This window comes from Lissotriton vulgaris, chromosome 4_1, assembly GCF_964263255.1.
Source record: "Lissotriton vulgaris chromosome 4_1, aLisVul1.2, whole genome shotgun sequence".
In the NCBI taxonomy this organism is placed as follows: domain Eukaryota; kingdom Metazoa; phylum Chordata; class Amphibia; order Caudata; family Salamandridae; genus Lissotriton; species Lissotriton vulgaris.
In genome coordinates, this window is record NC_141691.1 from 992,217,214 (window position 1) to 992,240,533 (window position 23,320).

The window sequence follows — 23,320 nt, forward strand, 5'->3', positions numbered from 1 at the left end:
AATAGAAGGTAGCGATGTTAGGGACTGTTTCCAGTCGCTAACATCTTGGCACGCCACTTTGCATGTCATTAGTGATAAGTATCACTGACATGCAAAGCGGGGCCCAAGATGGTCGCTATCTCCTTTTAGCTGTCACTAACTGGTGTTAGCGACAGCTTGATAATAGGGAAATAATTTTATCTCCGCTTTCATGGTTTTTAAAGCCAAAAAAGCGGAGATAAACCCCCTTGATAATATGCCCCACGATTCCTTGGGGGTTTCAGCTGACAGGGCTTGGTATTGTGTTACATGGTAATTTTTCCAGGAAACGTCAGAGGGTCGATGCAGGGGTTCTAGAAGAGGTGATAAACCATTTAAGCCTCATGAACAAGCGCATGGTCTTTTAAAGATTTGTGAAGTACTCGGGGCGGCGGTGTGTGTGTGCCCTTTTTCAGGAGCGGGCGGGGGGGCACTGCCAGCAACTTGCCAGGTCAGGTAGTGTTCAACACGTGCATCACCCTTTCTCTGCCTGCTATTGCGCTCCATGCTTCGGAAAGGTAAGAAAAAGAACGTGCATTTGAGTTTGAAATGTCCGATCCTGCAGCAGCACACTTCCAAAGCCCACACATGACAATAACCCGATTTAAGGCCCCATTCACCCGTTTTTAAAAAAATAGATAACACTCCAACAAAGTAAGGTTATAAAACTTTATTAACTACTAACTTTAACAAACGGAACAAAAACTAAAAACATTTAAACATTTCTCAACACAAAAAGCAACAATGGTTAGAAGCTGTCTTTTGTGCGAATAGTCCCAAGGCAGCACAACGTGCAGAGTTCTGGACGGCACCCAGGTGATGTCGCCTGGGTGCCGCACTGGTTTAGGGATCCTACAATGCTGCTCCGAAAATTGGCGTGGGGCGTCCCGGGTGGGGCGGGGGGAGGCCTCGTCAGTAGCGGTCTGTTGTGCGAATAGTCCCAAGGCAGCACAACGTGCAGAGTTCTGGACGGCACCCAGGTGATGTCGCCTGGGTGCCGCACTGGTTTAGGGATCCTACAATGCAGCACAGAAAAACAGCGTGGGGCGTCCCGGGTGGTGCGGGGGGAGGCCTCGTCAGTAGCGGTCTGTGTCCAGTGTCACATGGCTGACACAACATGTACGACAGGCACCCAGGTGATGTCCAGTAAACTGCCGCACTGGTTTTGGTATCCTACAATGCTGCTCCGAAAATTGGCGTGCGGCGGCCCGGGGGGGGGGCGTGGGGGAGCCGGCGTGAACGGGCCTCCCCAGGTGGCGGCCATCTAGCTGAGTTGCGCTCGCTCTTGCGGCCACAGCGTCTCGCTCACCATGTTGTTGAGTTGCTCCCACTCTTGCAGTGCAGCGATAGGCGGCTGCCACATGGCTCTTAAAATGGCGGACAGCTCCTCGGTTTTAGGCCTGGTCCACTGAAATGGTCCTGGGACACTTTGGAACTCGGACGCTTGCCTGCTAGGGCTTGGGTTCCATTCTCGAAAAGCGTCCCCTCAGCCGTGAAGATTGTATAAAAGTCTTGGGGGCCCCCGACTCCCGCAGGCTTCCGGTGGGGAGCGGCTGCCATGATTGCTCGCGGAATGACCACGACGGAGCCACGAGATGGTGGTGCTCTCATGCTGACGCCAGCTTCAGTCTGAATGATCCAGAAACAAGGTGGGGCTTTCATCGTTTGGGAAAAAAAAATGTTCTAAACCAATGAAAAGTGTTATTTTTAGGTCATATGACCAAGCCTTCCATCTTTAGGAAACCAAAAGTAAAATGAACCAATGAAAAGTTTTATAAACAAGTCACATGACCTGTTATGCGGCATAGGGCTACAAAAAGCGTAGAAAATCCGTTGGCACGTGAGGCGGCGTCAGTAGCGGACCGATGTGCGAATAGGCCGAAGGCAGCACAACGGGCCGAGATCCGGATGGTACCGAGGTGGTGTCCAGCAAATTGCCGCACTGGTGTGGCCATCCTACAATGCTGCGCCGAAAGACGGCGTGTCCAGCTGAATTGCGGTCACTGTTGCTGTACAGTGACTCGAACGCGCCGAGATCCGGATGGCACCGAGGTGGTGTCCAGCAAATTACTTGCAAGACAGTTGTAAATTTTCCGGGAAAGTACATTAGCCTGGAATATTATAACATATGTTTGAAAAAAAAATATTGTTCGAAAATAATAAAAAGCGTAATTTTTAGGTCATATGACCAAGCTTTTCATCATTAACTTAACAAAAGTAAAATGAACCAATGAAAAGTTTTATTAACAAGTCACATGACCTGTTATGCTTACGTTACGCGCTGCGCGCCGCGCCTCGGATCACTTCCGGGTGCGCTAACGCGGCGTGTCATAAAACGCATTACGCGACAACGTAGGTCAAGAATATAGTCTAAATGTCTCCACCAACCAGCGTTCAGAACACAACCCCTTTCAGCAGTCCAAAAAGTTCTGTTAAATGACAACAGAGGGGACAGGCAACAAGAACCATCAGTCAAAGAGGGGAGGGCAAGTTCTTCTCTTCCGGGTCATGTTGGGGCGCTACCGGAACTGATCGAATTGGTAGTCTACAGTGTTTCTGGATGTTTCAGACTAAAGCTGGCGTCAGCATGAGACCACTACCATCTCGTAGCTCCGTCGTGGCCATTCCACGAGCAATCATGGCAGCCGCTCCCCACCAGAAGCCTGCGGGAGTCGGAGGCCCCCAAGACTTTTGTAGAATCTTCACGGCTGAGGGGACGCTTTTCGAGAATGGGACCCAAGCCCTAGCAGACAAGCGTCCGAGTTCCAAGGTGTCCCAGGGCCATTTTAGTGGACCAGGCCCAAAACCGAAGAGCCGGCCGCCATTTTGAGAGTCCTGTGGCAGCCGCCTATCGCTGCACCGCAAGAGCGGGCGCATCTCAACTACATGGTGAGCGAGACGCTGTAGTCGCAAGAGCGGGCGGAAAACAGCTGAATGGCGGAAGAGGCACAGTGTAGCAAAAGCGGGCGGAATAGCAACTAAAACGATAAAGGGGCGCACCACTACAGCTTGTCTTCAGGTCAAACGGATTGTGGGACAAGGTCCAGAATTGAAGAGTCATCAAAAGGCAAAAAGTTCCGCCGGACCCCGGGAGCCGGCCGCCTATGTCGGGGGCGATCTCAGGCTACACCAGTGCTATAAGACTTGGGGAGGGTGTCGGAGCCAAGCGTCTTCTCCGAGTCCATGGCCATCACACCGCCCCTCAGGGGCCTCCGTCAAGCTGTTTAGGAAGGTAACATATCACATTGTTTTCTAATGCAGTCAGGTCCACAAACGACACTCACTTACTTTGAGAATAGTGAAGCTGCAGTAGGTGGAAATAAGCTTCAGACAGTGTTACAAGCACTGCTCAGAACTCTTAACTATGGCACCCAACATCCAGAACTTATGCTATTTGAGAATGGTAGTGACATCGAAGCATCTCAGGGACCAAAACCATTAACGTACTTTCACGTATGAAAATCTTACTTGGGGAGGGGGCAGGAGCGAAGCGCCCCCTCCCAGTCAGCGCCACCACACCGTATGTTGAAAATCTGAAGCCATCGTTCTACAAAGTCAACCAAACTTGGATTGAAAAATCTAGAAAAATGTACAAACTGAAAACCAGTTTTGGTCTGCATAGCATCAGTAACAACGTTTGAGTTAGCTTTGTGTCAAGCCGCCATTTTGATTCAACAAAGCACAGGCATTGAAAAAGGCTGAAATTCAGAACTCTAAACTATGGCACCCAACATCCAGGAGCTTGCTATCCGGATCTTGGAGCCTTGTGCTGTTTTCGATCTATTCACACATCGGTCCACTACTGACATCATCTTATAGACCAACGTTATGTAAATAGTTTTTTAATAAAATGTTTTACCCTGTTTCTTTGCTGGTGTGTTGTCTATATTTTTAATATTTGCATAGGGTTTGTCGTTATTTTGTGCGGGATGGGTGATGGAGCCGAGCTGTCTTGCAGCCCTCATGGTGTGGAGCTCAGTTCATCTCACTATTTTCGTATTTCTCAAGAAGGGTTGTTCCTAATATTTCTATTTTAGCGAGGTCAAAAAGAGATCCAATTAGTGGCCTACTGATTTTGTTCCATTACTTTTATTTTTTTACACGATTTTTCACTATCTGCAAAGACTAAACAGTATTGCGACTTTGTGCTTGTTTGTAAATAGAGAATGATCCAAAGAGAACCAATTCTAAAACAGTAAATGCTTGGACAACAATCAATCAAATGGAGAGACAAGGAGGCACGACGGATTACAACGGGGGTAAAGGCCTGCGTTAACTACCCTTCAGTATCTGCAAAGAGAGAGTACTACTAAGGCAAAAGAGGGGAGGGGGGGGGGCAGCGTTCAAAGCACATCAGCGTGCATAAATACGAAAATGTTTTTATCTATCACGTACTTGACATTTTAAAGCTTTTCATATTTGCTATTAAAAAACCAATGAAATTCACAGAAAAAACCATAGGTTATAGTGGATATATAGTTAGGAATTTGCATTTACAAAACCTTGAAAATTCAATGAAAAAACCATAGGTTATAGGCCATATATAGTTAGGAATTAGCATTTACAAAACCTTATTTTACTCGCATAAAACCATTGAAATTCCATATATAGTTAGCTAACTATAAGCGCTAACTATATATCGCGCACCCGCAATCCACTGCTGATGATGTCACATATTACATCATTCATGACATGGTCAGTGACATCACTGATGACATCACTGATGACATCTCAAATGACATCACTGATGACAACTCAAATGATATCAATGATGACATCTCAAATGACATCACTGATGACATCACTGATGACAACTCAAATGACATCACTGATGACATCTCATTTGTCATCACTGATCACATCACTCATGTGATAATACAATGAACCTCTTCAGACTCTAATATAACCTTACATACACTCAGTATAAACAGACACTCACAGACTGTCACTCATCCATGGAGTTACTCACACACCTAGTCAGTCATGCAAAGAATCAATCACACCTCCATTTCCTCAACTATACAGTTATACACATCTTACTTATTCAAACATATAATAACACATATTTACTCTCTTATATAATCCCTGATACAAGCTCACAGTGATCGATACAGCCACTCACACATTCACTGGCTCTTATGTTCAGTTATTTATATATCTCAACTCTCACATGTATTGTGTTTTACATACGTACTTACTTGCACATGTAGCAATGAGAAATCCATTCACTCACCAACACACCCATGCACAGTCAACCGCCCATATAGCTGTTTCCACATGCACTCTTGAACTCATACTCCTAGTGAATCAACTGCTTACACATCTATGCACAGAGTCACGCACCTCCCAGCCACCCACACACACACTCAGCCTCCCATTCAAATACTTGGGCAACCAATCAATAACCCATATGGCCACTCTTATAGCTACTGATCAACACATGCAGCAGCTTACACAACAACAAACATACTGATGCACGAATTAAGACAGTTTAGTCACTAACCCATGTACTCAGTGAGACACATTTAATCACTCACTCATAGTCAGTCAGTCATGCACCTACTAAATTCTTCATCCAGACACTTATACATCCACTCATTCTTCAATATGTGAAACATATTTAAACTTTACAGACACATACAATCACTGGATGTTGTGATCAGTGATGTCATCAGTGATGTCATTTGAGATGTCATCAGTGATGTCATCAGTGATGTCACTGACCATGTCATGAATGATGTAATATGTGACATCATCAGCAGTGGATTGCGGGTGCGCGATATATAGTTAGCGCTTATAGTTAGCTAACTATATATGGAATTTCAATGGTTTTATGCGAGTAAAATAAGGTTTTGTAAATGCTAATTCCTAACTATATATGGCCTATAACCTATGGTTTTTTCATTGAATATATATATATATATATATATATATATATATATATATAGATATATATATATATATTCCCACACAACAACTTTACCTTCCGAAAGAAGTTAACTCGAGCCCAGGTGCGGCTGCACCGAAACGCGTCGGGTATTGCTTGACATTCTGTGTGCTGAATAAAACTTCACGCTAAAAGGATCTGGGCTCAAGTTAACTTCTTTCGGAAGGTAAAGTTGTTGTGTGGGAATATTACGAGGGTCGCCTCCTCACTCGAGCCCGCCGCCGCTTGTGGCTGGGAGACTGGCGAACTTTGTTGATCAATATATATATATATGCATACATATATAAACATATATAATCTGCATATCAATATAAATGCAAATATAAATGCATGCATACATATACAAATATGCATACATATGCATGTTATTTACATGAAAGTTGGAAAAACACTAATAAAAGCAAAGCTAAACAAGCACTGGCGTTGCCAATAGGTCTCGCAGTAGGAAAGTTGGAGCTATTGGTTTTGTAAATGACAAAGCCCTTTATGTATTTAAAATGATAACCAAAGTGAAAGGCATTGTTATTTGCAATTGTAATGGCTCCAACTGTCGTACTGCGAGACCTATTGGCAACGTGAGTGGTTTTTCGTGTGTGAGTGGCGTTGTGTGTGTGAGTGGCGTTGTGTGTGTGAGTGGCGTTGCGTGTGTGAGTGGCGTTGCGTGTGTGAGTGGCGTTGCGTGTGTGAGTAGCGTTGCGTGTGTGAGTGGCGTTGCGTGTGTGAGTGGCGTTGCGTGTGTGAGTGGCGTTGCGTGTGTGAGTGGCGTTGCATGTGTGAGTGGCGTTGCATGTGTGAGTGGCGTTGCATGTGTGCGTAGTTGAGTGGCGTTGCGTAGTTGAGTGGCGTTGCGTAGTTGAGTGGCGTTGCGTAGTTGAGTGGCGTTGCATAGTTGAGTGGCGTTGCGTAGTTGAGTGGCGTTGCGTAGTTGAGTGGCGTTGCGTAGTTGAGTGGCGTTGCGTTGTTGCGTGGCGTTGCGTAGTTGCGCGGCGTTGCGTAGTTGAGCGGCGTTGCGAAGTTGAGCGGCGTTGCGAAGTTGCGTGGCGTTGCGTAGTTGCGTGGCGTTGCGTAGTTGCGTGGCGTTGCGTAGTTGCGTGGCGTTGCGTAGTTGCGTGGCGTTGCGTAGTTGCGTGGCGTTGCGTAGTTGAGTGGCGTTGCGTAGTTGAGTGGCGTTGCGTAGTTGAGCGGCGTTGCGTAGTTGAGCGGCGTTGCGTAGTTGAGCGGCGTTGCGTAGTTGAGCGGCGTTGCGTAGTTGAGTGGTGTTGCATGTGTGAGTGGCGTTGCGTTGTTGCGTGGCGTTGCGTAGTTGCGTGGCGTTGCGTAGTTGCGTGGCATTGCGGCGTTGCGTAGTTGCGCGGCGTTGCGTAGTTGAGCGGCGTTGCGTAGTTGAGTGGCGTTGCGTAGTTGAGTGGCGTTGCGTAGTTGAGTGGCGTTGCGTAGTTGAGTGGCGTTGCGTAGTTGAGTGGCGTTGCGTAGTTGAGTGGCGTTGCGTTGTTGCGTGGCGTTGCGTAGTTGCGTGGCGTTGCGTAGTTGCGTGGCGTTGCGTAGTTGCGTGGCGTTGCGTAGTTGCGTGGCGTTGCGTAGTTGCGTGGCGTTGCATGTGTGAGTGGCGTTGCGTAGTTGCGTGGCGTTGCGTAGTTGCGTGGCATTGCGGCGTTGCGTAGTTGCGCGGCGTTGCGTAGTTGAGTGGCGTGGCGTAGTTGAGTGGCGTTGCGTAGTTGAGTGGCGTTGCGTAGTTGAGTGGCGTTGCGTAGTTGAGTGGCGTTGCGTAGTTGAGTGGCGTTGCGTTGTTGCGTGGCGTTGCGTAGTTGCGTGGCGTTGCGTAGTTGCGTGGCGTTGCGTAGTTGCGTGGCGTTGCGTAGTTGCGTGGCGTTGCATGTGTGAGTGGCGTTGCGTAGTTGCGTGGCGTTGCGTAGTTGCGTGGCGTTGCGTAGTTGCGTGGCGTTGCGGCGTTGCGTAGTTGCGCAGCGTTGCGTAGTTGAGTGGCGTTGCGTAGTTGAGTGGCGTTGCGTAGTTGAGTGGCGTTGCGTAGTTGCGTGGCGTTGTATGTGTGAGTGGCGTTGCGTTGTTGCGTGGCGTTGCGTAGTTGCGTGGCGTTGCGTAGTTGCGCGGTGTTGCGTAGTTGAGCGGCGTTGCGTAGTTGAGTGGCGTTGCGTAGTTGAGTGGCGTTGCGTAGTTGCGTGGCGTTGCGTAGTTGCGTGGCGTTGCGTAGTTGCGTGGCGTTGCGTGGTTGAGTGGCGTTGCGTGGTTGAGTGGCGTTGCGTGGTTGAGTGGCGTTGCGTGGTTGAGTGGTGTTGCGTGGTTGAGTGGCGTTGCGTGGTTGCGTGGCATGTGTGAGTGGCGTTGCGTTGTTGCGTGGCGTTGCGTAGTTGCGTGGCATTGCGGCGTTGCGTAGTTGCGCGGTGTTGCGTAGTTGAGCGGCGTTGCGTAGTTGAGCGGCGTTGCGTAGTTGAGCGGCGTTGCGTAGTTGAGCGGCGTTGCGTAGTTGAGCGGCGTTGCGTAGTTGCGTGGCGTTGCGTAGTTGCGTGGCGTTGCGTAGTTGCGTGGCGTTGCGTGGTTGAGTGGCGTTGCGTGGTTGAGTGGCGTTGCGTGGTTGAGTGGCGTTGCGTGGTTGAGTGGCGTTGCGTGGTTGAGTGGCGTTGCATGTGTCAGAGGCTAAATGTAGCACAGGGAGACCTCCAGTGGTAAGACAATCCAAAACAACTTAGAAAACATTTGACAGTATGAAGAGATCAAACTCATGAACAAGCGTGATACACCTAAGCTAAAAATCATGATAAATAACAACACACATTAGAAGTGAAACTGCAAGTACAGAAGGACCAGCTTTGCTTGTTTAAAACTCCCACTTCAGGCAGATGAGTGTAATGTGTAAAGCGTCTTGTGCACATGAGCAGATCGGAGTCTGGAAGCAAATACAAAGAAGAGGAATGACTGAGGCGCATTGGTGTGAAGCACATCAAAGGGCTTCTCCTCCCCTAATTAGCCGTTCTGGGGAAACTGAAAGTACGGCCGGCCTGCGGCCGGCCATGAATAATTAGGGGAGGAGAAGCCCTTTGATGTGCTGGGCTGGCTGGCCCTGAATGCGCGTGCATGTTATCACGTGGTTCACGGGCACTGCAAGAAAACCGCGGCTGAAAGCCCTTTGGTTTGACGAGAAAATAGCCGACTTGAATTCTCCCCATTTCCCATTCCTGCGGAATAGTAAAGGCTCGACCTAAAAAGCCACCTCATTACAAACAGAATGGCTTTAACTTAAACGAGGGTGAGATCTATTGCATTTTCAATGCTTGTTTACTTTCGTTCCATCAAGAAGGCATTCAGATATTTCACACATTTGCCATAAATTCTGAATGTTAGCACTCTAGTTGCTCATTAGATCACTGTAGTAAAGCTACTCCTCACCAGAGAAGTCTGCTGCTGGTATTCAAAGTGCATGTTTCACTCTGCATGTCAGAATTATTTTAATGAAATAGAAGAGGATTTGAGAAGTAAGACTGTTCGCCCTCTAGTTGTTCTTTAGAACACTCTGGGACATTCTGTCATTGGGCTATACTTGGGCTACATCTGGGTGATATTTGGGCTACATTTGGGCTCTTTTGTCTCTGGTGGCCATCTTGGGAGACTGCATGTCAGAATTGTTTATGAAATAGAAGAGGATTTGAGAAGTCACTCAAAATGTGCCCTAATTTTTCTTTCTGCAGCACTAATCTACTTTCTTTGGCAAAATGAACCCCCTCATTTTGTTCCTTTTTAAATTAAATGTTTTCAGACTTACCACTTCATTCCAATCAAGATATCTTCTGGTGTGCCATACTTTTGTCATAAGTTAGGCTGTTAGCGCTCTAGTTATTCTTTAGAACACTCTGAGACATTCTGTCATTGGGCTATGCTGGGCTACATCTGGGTGATATTTGGGCTACATTTGGGCTCTTTTGTCTCTGGTGGCCATCTTGGGAGACTGCATGTCAGAATGTTTTAATGAAATAGAAGAGGATTTGAGAAGTCATGCAAAATGTGTCCTGATTTTTCTTTCTGCAGCACTAATCATACTTTCTATGGCAAAATATACCCCCTCGTTTTGTTCCTTTTTAAATTAAATGTTTTAAGAGTTACCACTTTATTCCAATCAAGATGGCTTCAGGTGTGCCATACCTTTGTAATAAGTAGGACTGTGAGCGCTCTAGTTGTTCTTTAGAACACTCTAGGAGGCTGCAGTAGAACACAAAGGAATCAACTGACAGTCTCTGTCCTTGTTGGATGTACATGTTTTACTGAGAATGTCAGACTTCATTCTCACATGACTGAGAAAGATAATGTGAATTTACAGAAAATATGCTTTCAGTTTAGCTTATAGATCCCCTTCGAAACCACTGTGGGAAAAGCATGCGATAATAGTTTTCTTTCAAATATGATTCATGATATCCCAGCGGAAGGCTTTTTCACATGGTAAAATCACCTTAGAACATACCACAACTCCTAAAATGAGTATGGTACCATCAACAAATGATTTATAATGGTTGTCTTAAACTTATCATCAATGAGGGTTGTTTGGACTGGTGCAAGGTGCCCACTAAAACTAGTGGACAGCATACGCCAGCCAACTTCTCACACCTTGTATCTCTTGGGTTCCCAAAGATATTGGAGTAGACACCTGCCTCTCTCACTTTATTGTGACTATATGATGACACCGCTCTCCAGACTCGCATGACCCTTGAGAGACCTAGAACAGGGGGTAAGCAACAAGTTTGCACAAACTTTTTGAAAAAAGATACTTAAGCATGAAGCATAAGCTTTGCATGAGAGATTGGTTTATATGGAATATGTATTATTTTCAGCTTTTCATTCGTCTAAAACCACCTTTGTAAAAGATGAACTAACAGAGATCATGGACCAAAGATACTGTTCTGTGACAATACTATCGACCAGCACCTTACAATCACTTTTTTAATTTAAGGGAGGTTTTCTATTTTAAGAATAATAAGCCCTGATCCAGATACGGACAAGGGCACCACTACAAGTCCTTACACAATTTGTAATAGGACCACAGATTATGCGCAAATGTGATAGATAATCACTTTGGGTACACCATTTAACCTCGCTGAAAGCCCTTTCTGTTTCTTAGGTAACTCCAAAGGACAGAAGATCGAGACAGGTGAGAGCCCTAGGGCTCATGTATGTGCATGGTATGCATGTGTAGGCAGGGAAACAGCAATTAGCCCTGATGTCGGCCTCAAACCAGACCGGGTTCATAGCGCGGGCCGAAACATGTTAGCATCTATACAGAAGATTTAATTGAACAATTGTATTCAATACAAAACCTAAGGAATTTGTAATCCATACCATAGGTACCCTATGAATAAAGGAACTCTTTGGGTATACCTGTAGGTATTTTTAAACCTTCTCTCTTCTGGATCCCTGGTTGGCTAGTCAAATTTCATCTAAGAACTCTTATTTCTGTTTGGTTGAGTCCGCCTGGGGGTACCATCCTACAAGGGTGTAGGTAGGCACAGATGATGAAGCAAGTCCTGATAAAGTGAGTGATGCGTATACTCCAATATCCTTGTATAACCAAGAGATACTAGGAAAGAGCATTTTCCCTAGAATAGGATCCATACCTACCTTTCTTTACCAATTCCACTTTATCTTGTGTTTGGAGAAGGCACTCTAGTCTTTGCCACTACACTCTATGCCACTCCACTGTACAACACATTACACCACTCCACTCTATGGCAATCCACTCTATGCCACTACCCTGTGCTTCTTTTATCTATGCTGCTCTGCGCCACTCCACTCTACTCCATACCACTTCAAGCCCCTCCACTCTAACCACTCAACTGTGTGCCACTTCACTACATCCACTCTGTGCCAGTCCACTCTGTGCCACTTTACTCCATGCCACTAAACTCTTTGCCATGCTACTTTACATCATGCCACTCTATGCAATGCCACACCGCTCTGTGCCACTCCGTGTTACACCACTAGACTCCGCTCCATTCCACTCTACTCCACGTCACTGCGCTCTGTGCCATTGCACTCTATGCCACTCCAAACCACTCTATGCCACTCCACTCTATGGCACACCACACCACTCTGTTCTAGGCCACTCTACTCTAGACCTCTCCATTCTACGCCACTCCACTCTATGCCACTCTACTCTTCGCCACTCCACTCTACGCCACTCCACTGTACAACACATTACACCACTCTACTCTATGGCAATCCACTCTACGCCACTACCCTGCGCTGCTTTTATGTATGCTGCTCTTTGCCACTCTTCTCTACTACCACTCTACTTTACGCCTTTCTACACCACTTCACTCTGCTCTCGTTTATGCCAAAGTAAAATATCCTAGTCCACAGTAAGGAATTAGCCACTCCACTTCTCACTACAATTGTCTCACTATATGTTTTGCATGCATACTGTTTTGTAACTGAAATGCGCCAGAGCTTCTGTAAATAATGACTATTTTGGGAAACGCATTTGTTCTTTTTTGCCCTTAAGGACTTGGTAGCTTCTTTTTCACGAACTTCCCATATCCAGTCTGTGAGGTTAAAAAGAACGTTCAAAACAAGTGCATATTGTTTGTTTTATTGGTGCCCCTATAGAACTTTTGAAGTGATTAAAATGTGTCAAATCCTTGTTTTGCAGGCCTGGGCTGATGACGTCGCTCGCTTTCGGAGCATGTTTAGACACGCAAAATACACAGAGCTAATAGCAATTGCTGGCAACCACGACATTGGATTCCATTATGAGTAAGTGTTGTTACAGTGGTGCGGTACCTGTTCTTTAAAAAAAAATGTATTTTAAATTAATTTTAAAAAGAGTACAATCACAACCGCTGTTACAGGGTTAGCCAAGAATGGATAGTAGTCGTGTATACATTGTTGTAACCTTAACTAGCCCCTATTCATTTAATTTTGAGAGCGAAAGAGTAGAAAGAAGGAAAGGACAGAAAAATTAGTGGTGAAAAGAAAAAGGAATAGGACAGACAGACAGGGAGGGAGGTACAGTCGCTGATCATTACATAATCAGCTAAACATACTGCACTGTATCTGACACACTTTCAGGATCCTTAAGTCCGCATTCAGGCCCGCCGGTGCTCTATTAGGGAGCAAAGTTTTGGGTCAAACTGTTTATGGGGTTTATAAGAGTCTAGGTAAGTGTCTTTAGGAGTGTGTCCTGAATCTGTGAGCTTACTGTGTGAACAAAGAAGAAGAAGAAACTCTTTATTGTTTCGTTAATTAAAACCGTAACAATGTTACATACAAATTTATACTTTTTTTATAAGCGTAGTAAAACACATTAGACACCTATGACTTCCTTAAAGAGGGTTAAAATAGCCATTCAGTATAATACAAAACGTTTGTTTATATTGTCCGTTAAACAGTTTGCCTTTTTAAGGCGAATTCATGATACTTTAACATTTTTAGCAGCTTACAGTTCATTCGAGTGTCTAATGGATTAAGGCACTTAGTTATTGCAACCCTACATGTCCTGATTTTCCTCTTTTTAAGGCGAGGCTGCAGTAAAGTGACTCGTGCTGAATAAAAGTATGGTCAAATGCAATGATATGCGGATGTTTGGCAGATGCCCTGCTATCTTTAGAACTGGCCTTTCAAGTGTGGTGCAGCAGGGGGCATTGCGTGTAAATTATGCTAAAGAAAGATCCAGTCGCATTAGGATTTCCTGGTATTCTCTAATCATTCTGGTCTGATAGCTCTGCTAGTCACTCATCCAGGACCCTTCACAAGTTTCATCAAGTGTGAAAAACTGATTGCAGCTAAAAATGTGAGAATAAATCCATCCTCTTGCCTACAGCCGCCTCTGCCACAATGTGTCCAGCATTGTAAGGAATGTGGGGATCCAGCTGGATCCATGTTCTGGCTGCAAATACTTCGCCAGATCAAGGATCTGCTGGGCCGGCTCCAGTGAACTGTGCTGAAATTTGCCCCAGTGTGATTTGCTGACATTGCAACACACTCAGTAGTATACGCACATTTTCTACTTACCTTTTGGAGCATCTACCTGCAGGGATGACTAGGGTTTCTTTTTTTATATTTGAAACCTTTTAAACTTATTTTTATTCATTTCTTGAACATCAACACATAACAAAGCAGTGATTGCAACAATTACGTTTAAGAGATCTCCATCTGTAGTAATGAGCAGCCGATGATCCAGGACATTCCTGCTTCAGTAACAATGATACACCTAGCAGCAGATAAAAGAACAACTTGTGCCCCACATATGAAACAACACTGTTGTGTATTTACGATATCTTTGTTATCTCTCGCGCTTATATTCTCGCGCATGTATTACCTTTCAATTGTACCTCGTGCATGTATTATCTTTTAAATGTATGTGTCTCGCTACACGGCACGATATGGTATCGTGCCGTTCCACACTGTTCAGTTATTGTTGGGGCAGTTGCTGTCGACTGTCCGGAGCCTTCAGATGTGTTGCTGGGAGTGCTTCCTTATCCACGATTAAACTTCTTCAATTATCATCTAATTTCGTGATTATTGACTCAACAATTTGGCGACGAGGATGGGATTCTATGTACATCATTGCGGCTATTGAAATTTTTTCTAAATGGCCTATTATCAAGATTGTTCATGAGATAGATACTGACTCTGTTTTGTGTTTTTAGGTCTCGGTACTATCCGGTTCGTCAGAACCGGAAGTAGCGAGATCTTATGTCTCTTAGAGGGGCTCTTCATCCCGCCTCTAATTTTGGCTCTCTCCCATTGGCTGGCTTCCTAAATGGAGGCCAGCCATTGGAGGAGAGAGCCTTCACTCCAAATAGGCTCCGTCTTTTTCGGATTTGGAGGTGTGTTCGGTGTTCTTCTTTCCACTTTTTGGCCACGCCTACTTTTGAGTACCGAACACGCCCCCAAATCCGAAAAAAAACAGAAGCTTGTGTCCGCCATTTTCTATCCTTCGCAGTGAAGGTAAGTTCGTGTTTGTTTCCCTCTGTGCCTTCTTCCCCTTGTCTGTTTCCCGCCCCCTGTCTGTTTCCCGCCCCCCTCCCGCTCTCCGTGTATTTTTGCTGTCCGTGTCTGTTTGTGCCTTCTTCCCCCTGTCTGTTTCCCGCCCCCTCCCGCTCTCCGTGTATTTGAGCGCCTCGGCTGACTGTACTCATGTGTAAATCACTCACAGCAGACAGACACCCGTGAAAGAGGAGCAGGGCTGGGGAGGGGTGCTTAAAATTCAAAGGCTGAGAGGAAGGGTGGGGGCGTCTGTGGTGTGCCTGCTGGTGGGCACAACTGAGGGGGGGGGTTCAAAGTGAGATGAAAGCAGCCGCGGCGTCTGCGGTCCGTCGGGGTTGTGTGTGGGAAGGGAGGGGGTGCTTTTCACCAGTAACAGTATGAGGGTGCTGGCCTCCTACATTTCCGCGGGCGTCAGAAAAGAATCCCAACGAAATAATTAAAAAAAATAACAATTCTTGTGTTTTTCGCTAATCTCCCTTGGAAGCATGTTTAATGCTGGCCCGGCGCGTCAAGGCACACCTGTGGGAAGGACAGGAGACCTCCCGACGAGAAGGTGCAAAGCGGGGAGGTGGGGGGGTGTATCTGGTACAGGGGGTCAGTTCTGGTGACGTCAGTGTATTTCTGGCCGGGGTGCCTTCGGTTAATGCAGCACCGGGGGTGTGAACGCTCGAGGCGGTGTCCCCCGCACACCAGGCCTCGGCGTTGGGATGGAGAGCTTAGCCCCTCTCTGTCCATGGCAGACCCCCCGAGTCCGCCGCGTGGGAGGCGGAGCGGAGGCCCGCAGCTGGAGCAGGACACCTCTGAAAACATCATGGAAGCAAGTGTCTTTATTGTATTTTTTTTAATAAAAAATAATATGAGTTCCGGGCCGTGGCGTGGCCCCTGGCTGCACCTGCAACGAGGGCACCTGAGGTGGGGGGACAGGGCAAGAACAAGGGCCGACCAGGGACCCACAGCGGGAACAGCCCGCGGCGCACAAGGGACAAGGTGAGGAGAGGAACAGAGGGGGGGGGTGGCAAAAATAAATGAAGGGGGAAGAAGAGTGCAGGTCACACCTGGAGCAGCAACAGAGACCAGGCGAGGGGAGGAAAGATAGACATGGAAGGGGGGAATGGAGGTGTGAGGCCTGAGGGGGAGGGGTGGGGAGAAGAATTGAAGGGAGAAGAAGAAACCGTGCGGGGTAAAAAGGAAGGAGAAAATGAGAGCAGGCGAGGGGAGAATTTGAATCCACCGCTGCGCGGCCCTGCACACTCGGACCCGGAGTCCCGGCGGTCAGCCCTCCCCCCCCCCCCCCGCCCCCCCCTCCCCCCGCTCCTGTTGGTAAAGATTTCTGTTACTAAAAGTTCTTATAGCATTATAATGATTCCGTGCCCCCCCCCCCCCGGTGCAGAGGACGCCACCATTCTTGCACACGCTCGTGCTTGTGAAACACCGGGCGTGGGCCTGTGCGTGAATGAACACATATGTAAGCACAGACCCCACAGGGGCAGCGCCTCTGTCCGGTTTGAGCACCAAGCACGTGCCCCCAGTTCACGTCCCCAATGCCATCGGGTGGATCAAAGGGTGGCCGAGACCCCCTGCGGAGCCCGTGTCCACTGCTAGTGTGAAGCTCCCCAGGGCGCCGGGCTCACGGGTGTGCGTGCGCCCCACCTCTCACTGTCAGCCTGCACCCAGCATCCTACAGCCACAGGGCGGGGTGCCAGGAAAAGGGGTCGGCGAGCAGGACATCGGTCCTGAGTGGAAGAGTGTGGGGGATGCCAGAAGATCGCGGCGTCTGCGGCCTGTCGGGGTTGTGTGTGGGAGGGGAGGGGGTGCTTTTCACCAGGAACAGTATGAGGGTGCTGGCCTCCTACATTTCCAGGGCAATGCACGTGTGAACAATAGTAGTGTTAACGGCTTCTCAGCTATTGGGCACAGTGGGTTGAGCGCTTGTTGCAAAGTCCACTAGAGGATGCCAGCTTTTTCACCCAGCTGGTAACTGAATTACTCTATTTCGTTACTAGAATGTTAATCTTATTACAATAAAATTATTGTGAAAATAATATGTACGCTTGTATCTCTGGAACTCTGACATATGCAATTATGTGCCCCGATGCTCCATAAAGTTAGAAAACTAGGGATTCGTCCTGGGGCCTTTGTTGTGCAACATTTTCTCTGCCGCATCGATCAGATGTTTCATTTCAAACGAAATTACAACAGTGCGCGGAATGCAGAACTTTATTAAGATGTTTGAGGTCTCCTATTACATAATGAATGTCCTTTGGCACAGTGACTGCGCACGAGGACGCGAGTGCCAGGTCCCATGCCTGCACTTGGCAACAGAACTGCACACTCAGATGAAAGTCATGACTCGGCCTGAAATCTAATAAACCTTGAACACGCACAGACCCATGGGCGGATCTCTGCGCTTTCGGCAGATGTGGAAATACAGCTTGGGTCGTTCTCGTTTTAATTCAATTGCCAAATAATTTGTGCTGCTTGTCTTGCTTCTGCCACCCTGTTTGTCACTCTGACTCACAGGACCCCCCCCCCTGCTCTCCTCCCCCTTTTACCACCCTGTGCTCCACCCACGCATCCGCAACCCTCCACCAATTCGAAAGCCGAGCTCGCGGGAGATTTATTTATTTTGCAAAGCATCAAATATTGTCTTCCAGTCACGTCATAGTACTTGGTTTTTTTTCCATATGGAAGAAAGGGGCGAGGACGCCGCTGTGTCTAGGGTAATGCATATTTTAATTGTTTAAAGATCCTTCAACTAGTATTACCTGAACGTGAGGTACGGATCCTGGCAGGGACGACTCCGCATTTCATCCTTTGGATGGGGATACAGTGACTAGCAATTAAATGATCAACATTAATGCCTGTTATTTATAGCAATTCGAATTGGGAAAAAACGTCAGTTTTAAGTGCCGTATAAATAAATGAGATGACTTAGCGAGTAAAATTCTGGCCACTGGGATATGCTGTGCTATTTATGCCACAAGGGCCAATCCTGGCAAGGCAGATGCTGCTTCCATCCCTCGGATTTGGGCAACCGAGTACTATTAAATTTAGTAACAGTAACAGATATTTAAATACAAATTATTATTATCCTCATTATTACAGCTTAAACCAATTCGGAACACTTTAAAAGTGAAACTATTAACAAACCGTCCCTATTTTGACAGTCATTTTCATTATAAATTCCTCTATTTTTTTTTCAATAGTGAAATTACATTTAAAGTCTCCTGTAATATGCAATACTGTGAATTTCTGACATTGCAAAGTGGAAGTAAGTTCACTGATCCTGCTTGGATATGTACATCGTTTCTCCCTTCATTAGTGCCTCTCACCACTACATCCTGAAAAAAACTATGCGTTGTCACAGGAAACCTTAAGTTAAAAAAAGACAGCATATGGCATTGTTAATTGTTAAGAAAGAACTAACAAATCGTGTATTTTTAAAACTTGGGATTGGATTGAAGTAGAGTCTGGGGGTGTTTGGATTTTAATTACCAAAAGGCAGTTGGGGTTTATGTTGTATTCCTACATGATGTCATTCCTAGAACCATTATATGTCATGTAGAATGCTTCTGTGTCAGCGGATCATTCTGCTGTTGGATCTTGCTGTGACAACTACTATCTTCTGCTTGTGGATGTTAAGTTGTCATTTCCTTCATTAAAACTACTTGCTACCTACCTGCGCGTTGGTTCCTCACTACATAATTTCTTGCGACAACTGGGTAACTACAACTTCTAGCAAGAAGGATTTTATGACAACGTTCACGTTTCATTTTATGAAAATTTCTGAGACTGCCTTTCTACTTTGAAGCACTGACGTATCCCTTGTCGTGCCCTGGAATAACCATCTCTAATACTCAAACCGTGAGTTTTCTGTACTTTTGTCAACTTTGTAAAGGTAGTCATTCCTACCGTGTGCCCATTTCCGTTAGACGCCGCGTCCTTCAAATCCTGTGGAACTCGCGCTCGCTTACTTCTGCACCTGCTGCGTCTTGGCAACACGGAGGAATCTCCATTGCGGTGCTTGGCAACGCCGGAGAGCTCCCACTTCTACGTGGAGGTCTGCATGCGTCTATGACGATTCTTCAATTCCGGATTACAGGTGCATCCTGGGTAATACCCTTTCACCTCTACTAACGCAATTACGTCTTACGTCAACAACGTGCCGCCATTTTGTTTATTTTCTTCGTGACTCTCAAGAAAGCAAATTTCACGAAGCAACTCTCCTTTTCCTCACTACTTCGTTATTTTGTCTCGTTTTTCAACCGGATTCATTGCTTGGCGCTCTACCAACTATAAGGTACTTAAATCCTTTTATTGTTTTATAATTTTTTTTTTTATGTTAAATTCAGTTTCTTAAAAAAAAAAAAACAAGCATGTCCAACATTTCTGCTCCACCTCATTTTTTACAAACTGCTGGTGAGCCAAACATTGAATGGGATCTATGGCACCCAATGTTCTTAGCTTATGTTGATGTTTTAGAAAAGGATGGGTGTTCAGCCAAACGCAAGTTAGCTCTTCTTAGACATTGTCTTGGTGGAGCTGGTATCAAAGAATTTGATAATCTTCCACCAATTGATGATGCTGGAGATATGGATGTTTTTGAAAAAGCTTCTACACAGATGAAAATTCGTTTCGGGAGGAAGATAAATACTGTTATGGAATGTTTCAAATTTTATTCCCGCGTCCAGAAACAGGATGAATCTATCGAGGATTATGTTTCTGCCTTACGATCTTTGGCCTGTTCGTGTGCTTTTGAAACTATTTCTTACGAACAAGTCCTCAGAGATCAGATAATGATGCGCACTAAGAGTAAGAAAATCCAAGAAAGACTCTGGTTGGGTACAGAATCTTCTTTGAGCGCTGTTATCAACATTGCTAAAGGCATTGAGCAATCCGAATTGTTTGTTTCTGAAATCAGAGGTCAAACATCCAAGCCTCAAGTTCCTGAGACTGAAGTCTTGTTGGTGAAAGGCCATAACACTTCATTTAATTCAAATAGAGTACCTCCTAGAAAGGACAATGAGAAAAAATTTTCTGAAAATAAGAATATTGTTGATAATAAGTTTTCTTACAGGAAACATGTTTATTGTTACAGATGTGGCAGTTCTAACCATTTAGGAAATTACAGGGGATGTCCGGCTTGGGATAGAGTATGTGTCAAGCGTATCTCGATTTGCAAGTCTAATGTTTTGGATAAAAACAATGTTTGTTTGGATGCCAATTCTTCTGAAAACCTGTCTGTTCCTGATCCTGATTCAGGTTTTCACGGTTCTCATGAAGTTTTTGATAAATTGCATCTTCCTCAGGTACTTTTTCCTCAGGTGTGTTCTAACAATTCTTCTTCACAGGTTGTTTCCTCTAATGCCCATGATGTTTCTCAAAATGCTGATTCTCAGGCGTGCTCTTCACAGCCTGTTTGCTTACGCAGTAGTTCTCGTGTAAAACATGTTCCTGCAAAATTTAAAGACTATGTATGCTCTTAATGTTTTTTCTTTTGTTTTTTTCTCCCCTTCTTCTTCTCTTTTCTCTCTCCCTTTTTATTTTTGGGTTTATCGTTTTTTTTTTTTTTTTTTTTTTCCGGGGGGAGGTGTGTTGTATTCCTACATGATGTCATTCCTAGAACCATTATATGTCATGTAGAATGCTTCTGTGTCACCGGATCATTCTGCTGTTGGATCTTGCTGTGACAACTACTCTCTTCTGCTTGTGGATGTTAAGTTGTCATTTCCTTCATTAAAACTACTTGCTACCTACCTGCGCGTTGGTTCCTCACTACAGTTTAGAGCTGGCTTCGGGCTAGGGTTTGGATCTGACGCCTGTCATCCTGAGAGTTCCTGTTCCTCGCTCCCAACCTTTGTTATCCTTGGGTTCCTCATGTGGTTTTAGCATGGCATAAACACAGGGAATTACACTTTACAGCCAGAGGCTAATGCAGCCGGGACCTAGCTGCTAAAGGCCTGATTTTTTTATTGATGTCTATGACTTAGTCAGGGAAAGCTATATAGAACTGCTGGCGTTGATGCTAAAGGAATATGCCAATCACTCATGTAAACAGTACATAACCGTTCAGAAAAGCCCACTTCCCCATAAGCTTTTGTAATAAACGTAGAATTAATTTCCTTTGACTCTCTCTGTTTTGGTGCTTTGTATTCCGTGCCAACAGTTGGTGCCTTTGTGAGACACAAATTAGGAGTGAGGTGGGAGGAAAGACGTAAGAAAATGGACACTATTGGTTTCATCTCTATACAGTGTGTCTTTAGTGAGATGCTGGAGCAAGGAGGGAGTGTGAGAATGAGAGAGGGACTATACAAGAAGGAGGGAATGGAAACCACAAAGAGAGGTGGAATAAAACAATAATACAACAAAGAAACGACAAAGCACAGGGTGCAAGGAAGCAGAATCTTCCAGGAGAAAGGTGCAACTATCCATGAAAACCAGGTAACTTTAAGCAGAACTGACGGCATGTGCTTTAGACCTTTGTTTTGAAGGTGTTGCATTCCTTATTAATATCCAAGTCTCTGTGGCTTTCTGTGTGTGTGGCTCTGTGTCCGCGACTACTCTCTACTACTCTCTAATGCTCACCTATTGCCATTGTGAATGACAATACCATTTATTTATGTTTTAAAAAAAATGAATAAAAATGTCATGAGCAATGCCAATAGCTCTACCTTTAATAATGCCGAGACCATTGCATTGTAAATGCTTGTTTGGATAAGGTTTTCATTGAAGAGGGGCTACCAGTGAGACTCATAACTGATAATGGAGTTCAATTCAATTCCAACAAAGCAAAGGATTACTTTACAAGGCTTGGCATAGTGCATTCCACCACTACTCTCTATAATCCAAGTGGGAATGGAGTGATAGAGAGGTTCAATAGAGTTTTGAAAAGTGCTATGCAGTCTGTTGGTAGTGAAGACAAAAAATGGGAAGTGGAAATTTTTAAGAAGGTGTGGATGTACAGAACAACTATGAATTCCATGACTGGATATTCTCCTTTCGAAATCATGAGGGGAAGACTTCCCAGAACCAAAGTGAATCCGTCATGGTTAGTTAAGTCAACTTTTTCCAGTGTAGATTTGGGAAAGGTTAAAGAAAATCTTGCTCGTACCCATAGTACCAATAAGAAGTATTTTGATGAGAAGTTTGGTTCTAGAACTGATCCGAAAGTAGAAGTTGGTATGATGGTTAAAGTCAAAAAACCTTGGAAGGTCAGGAAAGGTGAAAGTTTGTTCATGGGTCCTTTTGAAGTTACTGAGATTCTAAAAAACTCAGTGAGATTATCAGACAATAAAGTTTGGAATCTCAATAGGATTGCTATTCTCAAGGCTGATAAGGATGTTTACTGTAAGGGATCTACTTTGAACCATTCTGATTATTCGTATTTGGATGAGGATTTGAGTGGAGGTGTAATTTGTAATGATATTGGTGCAACACCCAGTTGTTCCAGTGGGGAAAATAATATCACTCAGAATGTGGATGTACAATCTCAATCTCAATCTACCTATAGCAATAATGTTTTTTTGCCAAAAAGAACTACAAGAAAACCAAAATGGTTGTCAGACTTTGTTGCTTATGTGAAAGAAAAATTTGAAGTTTAGTATGTTTTTTTTTCTTATTATTGTTTTTTTTGTTTCATTTTATAAGGGAGGAAGGTGTGTTGTGTATTTACTATATCTTTGTTATCTCTCGCGCTTATATTCTCGCGCATGTATTACCTTTCAATTGTACCTCGTGCATGTATTATCTTTTAAATGTATGTGTCTCGCTACACGGCACGATATGGCATCGTGCCGTTCCACACTGTTCAGTTATTGTTGGGGCAGTTGCTGTCGACTGTCCGGAGCCTTCAGATGTGTTGCTGGGAGTGCTTCCTTATCCACGATTAAACTTCTTCAATTATCATCTAATTTCTTGATTATTGACTCAACACAACACTTCTGATTAATAACAGTAGGATGATGCAACGCTTGAGAACTGTACGAGGGGCAGATCAGATTCAGCTTCCAGGAGTTTATCTAGCTTCATGCACCAATCTTGGATGTCGTCAGGGGCCTTTTTGGCAGTTAGTACCAATTCGAGTTGTATTTCCTCAGCCAACAACCACTCTCGGGTATCTTTGTCCCCCAGCTTTATTGAGCGACCTCTGGGCTGTACCCAATGTATCATTATCCTACGTTTTGCTAAGAACAACACAAAGGACGTGAATCTATTTCAGGTCTTACACTTTTTTTTGGTTTAGCATGTAAGCCCAGTATACAATGATACAAAAAGTAGTCAATCCTCAGTGATAGGATCACAGCCAGAGACACATTCACCATTCCCCAGTATTCACAGCTTATCAGACATGACCTTAACCTATGCCGC

The 23,320-nt window shown here is 45.2% G+C and overlaps 1 protein-coding gene across 1 annotated transcript in view; it reads left to right on the forward strand.

Moving 5' to 3' along the window:
- MPPE1 (metallophosphoesterase 1) overlaps positions 1–23,320 on the forward strand; it is a 736,638-nt gene that overhangs the window by 280,994 nt on the left and 432,324 nt on the right. The window contains exon 4 of the mRNA XM_086965256.1: positions 12,615–12,718. Coding sequence (XP_086821382.1) covers positions 12,615–12,718 — 104 coding nt within the window. The remainder of the gene's footprint in view (positions 1–12,614; positions 12,719–23,320) is intronic.